The following is a 3,664-nucleotide window of genomic DNA, read 5'->3' as shown; positions in this document are numbered from 1 at the left end:
TGGGTAGATCTTCTACATCTGAATCAATGTGAATATCCCTCAATCTCTTTTCGACTTTATTTTCATGAAGTATAACATCCCTTCCTATGTCAATGTGTCTCCCTTTGTTGATGTATATTCTATATGGCTTTGAGGAGATACTGTAGCCAATGATGATCCCTTTGACACTTGACGATTCCTATGAATGCTTCCTCGAGTGTCATATTATTGAGAATTATATGAGGAATTCTATTTTGAATATATACAATTGTCATTGTTGCCTCTCCACATAGAAATATTGGCATGTCTTGATCAAGTAGCATTGTTCGTACATGCTCTTCAATTTTACTATTCTTTCTTTTGGCCACTCCATTTTGCTCAAGATAATAGGGAACGATAAGCTTCACCTTAATCCCCGCTTCTTTACAATATGAAATCAATTCTTTAGAAGTGTATTTCCCACCACTGTCGGATGTAATGTTTTTTTATCTTTATCTCAATTAGAGTTTCTACTTCGCATATTTCATATTGTTTGAACCATGGCCTATCAACCATAAGTAAAAATAAAAACACATAATTAAATTCATACCTATTTTGATATTATTAATATCAAAATTGGGATTCATATATATATATATATATATATATATATATATATAATCAATATGCATCCTATGTATATTGAGAAATTAACCAACACAGCCCAGCCCTACTAGGAACCAACAATTATATTTCCGAGAGTATGCCGACAACTAGGAACCAACTATTATATTTTGGAGAGTAAGCCGACCACTATATTATTGGCACACAACCACCCTTCGATAATGAAATGTGGGTTGTGCTAGCATATATATTATTAGAAATCCCTAGAATATGTCGAAGCGTGCTTTTATGGTGTTAAATGGAATTGTTTCCAGTGGGCGAAATTGCAGTTGGGCAAGAGAGGACTTCTAGCTGTAACCCATAATCGAACGGCCTTTTCTATTCATTGACGGGTTTCGATAAACAGTTATGGAGAGTCGGACGCAGAAGCCAATGCGGAAGTGCAGGAAATAATCATGAAGATACAGCTCGCTCGAGAAAAGTTACAGAAATCTTCATTTTATGCAAAATTTGTGAAACAAATAGAGAACCCAGAAATGATGACACGGATAGAAAAGTTGAGAAGCATAGACCCGCATCATTCACAGTTACAAGTTGTTCTCTATGGCGTTGGAGTGATAGATCCTCACAATAACGAGAACACTGATGTAGAGCCTCAACACATGCAGTTATGTTTGGCTATTTTGATGAGAGAAAATTTTGAATGGGTGCGTGATATCGTGGTGTATGATCCAGTACTGTCAACTATCGAACAAGAAGCTATAAACGCTTTAGACTGTAATTTTCTCTCCGTTAACGAAAATGGCAGAAGGACAGTGAATAGACCCACGCTCTTTTTCATGCCTCACTTTGATCTTTCTCTCACTGACAATGTACTGCAGGCAAACTGGACGCACGAGAATTTGAATAAGATTATCATCGTAGGAAACAGTTTAAAGAATTACGACTTGGACAAAGAATTTTTTGCATATCACCGCTTTACTAAAAAAATCGAAGTCGTTCTGGACAGTGATCATATGCTGCATGAAATGCCACTTCCACATACAACTATTTCTTTGAGGGGTGCACGCCATTGTTCAATAGGGCGATTGTATGAGAGATCTTTTAATAATTTAAGTTGGCATTTTTTTGATTGGGATGGCTCGTTGCATGGTTTCCAAAGGTAGGACCCAAAAATGTTCGCATTCACTATTGTAAAATGTAATAAATCAGTGGAGAAAGCAATGGAGAAAATACTTTTGGGAATGACAAAGTTGAGGAATTCTTCATTTTACGAGAATTTCATGGAACACATGAGGGATCCAGAAATGGTGAGAAGAATAAGAAATGTGACTGGAACAGACCCATATCATTCAGAATTACAAGTAGTTGTCCATGGCATTGGAATGGCAAAACCTAGTAATCACATGCAGATAGCTTTTCTCATTTCATTGAGGACGCAAATTTTATTGGGTGGATAATATAGTGATATTTGATACGTCCTTGTCTGAACCGGAGAGAAAAGCTATAAAGGCCTTGAGTTGCTCTTTGGAAAACCCTTTTCTCTCTCTAAGTAAACATTGCAGATGGTCAGTGAACAGGCCCACGCTATTTTTCATGCCCGGCTCCCAAAGTTTCTCTTCATGATGTTCCATACCATTGCCTATGTTCCTCTTGGACCACGGGGCATGGTTTGTAGTAGTGTGGATCATTTAGTAGGAGGCTGATTAGAGTGCTAAACTCATTGTTGTGACCACTCCTTTTGGTAGAGGAGGGAACTAAACTAACATAGACAACTTTCTTTTGAGTGAGTGACTCACATCATTATAGCTAGGGGATATGAGGGCTATCATGGGTATGGAAAAATTTTGGGGCTAATGTTCATCGCGTGGGCTAATTTTCCATGATTTTTCCACAAAAAGAATTTGCCAATTTCTAATAAATTTTTTTTATAAGAAGATGATTCACCCAAATTTTAGAATATAAAATTATATAGAGACTATATATAAAATAATCATAAATTTGAAAATTTTACAAATATATCAATAAACATTTTATAGTTTGCATATTAAGGATTACTGAGATTGGCCAATGTTTTTAAACTTCAAGAAAATTTTCCATCCTTAAAATTTTCCATGGGGAACATTTGTGCGCAATGGAGAATGAAAGGATTGAGGGAGTCTCTGAACCTTGAAGCTCCATGCTTCATACAACCACCACCACCACCACCATGCTTCATAATTGAGAAATGGTGGAATGTGAGCTAGATTAATGAATGCTTGTGTTGTGAACTCACACGCAAATCCCAGGGAATATTTTAGTATGTTTATTTATAAAAATATATTTTAAATTATAAAAAATAAGGTTAATAATATATATATATATATATATATATATATATATAGAGTCTTATATTGAGAAGTATAAAATAAGATTTTGATAAAAATAAGAAATATAGAGTCAATATTATAAAGTCATTTATTAATAAAGGGATTTAATGAAAAGAATTAAGAAATCTATTTTGAAAGTTATTTATCTTTTACTAAAATTAGAAGTATTCTTTGATATTCCATGAATGCATGTACTATGCCATAAGTTCATTAAATGGAAATATTATAAATAAAAGTGATATATAGACATGTCATAAGAGTTAATGTAAAAAAATAAATCCCTATTTGTTAGTCCAAGATGGTAACTCCAAATGAATTGCTTGTTTACATTAAGAGATCATTTATAAACACATGGAAGGGAGACTCTTGGAATCTTAGATTCTAGTGCCTCTTCACCTTATTTTTGTATTTACATAATTTCCCTAATCCCAAATATTAGGTGCCAATGTTCAAACTTTTCTAAGCATCATTCAAAATCATTCAAACTTTTCTCTTCCAAGCGCCGCTACCCTATGGACTGATCTATCAATGCTTTGTTCTAGAGAATGATGAAATCAAGAGGAAAATTCAAGATCTTTTGTAGAAAGAGCACATTAGCCCAAGTTCAGAAGAAGGATGGGACCTAGAGACTCTGTATTGACTATTGGGTGTTGAACAAGATCACTCTCTCAAACAGATATCCCATCCCACACATTGATGACCTTTTGGACTAG

At 34.6% G+C, this 3,664-nt stretch overlaps 1 protein-coding gene across 1 annotated transcript; it reads left to right on the top strand.

Annotated features, from left to right (window-relative positions):
• The first annotated feature begins 1,037 nt into the window (after positions 1-1,037).
• LOC149217794 (protein SENSITIVITY TO RED LIGHT REDUCED 1-like) lies at positions 1,038-1,748 on the top strand. The gene has a single exon (XM_089390354.1). It carries the CDS (start codon positions 1,038-1,040, stop codon positions 1,746-1,748), a length of 711 nt encoding a protein of 236 aa, XP_089246480.1.
• Positions 1,749-3,664: the final 1,916 nt, after the last annotated feature.

The sequence above is a fragment of the Pinus tabuliformis genome, chromosome 1_1 (genome assembly GCF_031772625.1).
Source record: "Pinus tabuliformis cultivar Carrire ecotype Pingquan chromosome 1_1, CPIR1, whole genome shotgun sequence".
Taxonomy (NCBI): domain Eukaryota; kingdom Viridiplantae; phylum Streptophyta; class Pinopsida; order Pinales; family Pinaceae; genus Pinus; species Pinus tabuliformis.
Note: the sequence above shows the minus strand (reverse complement) of the source record. Positions and strands in the feature narration are given on the sequence as shown.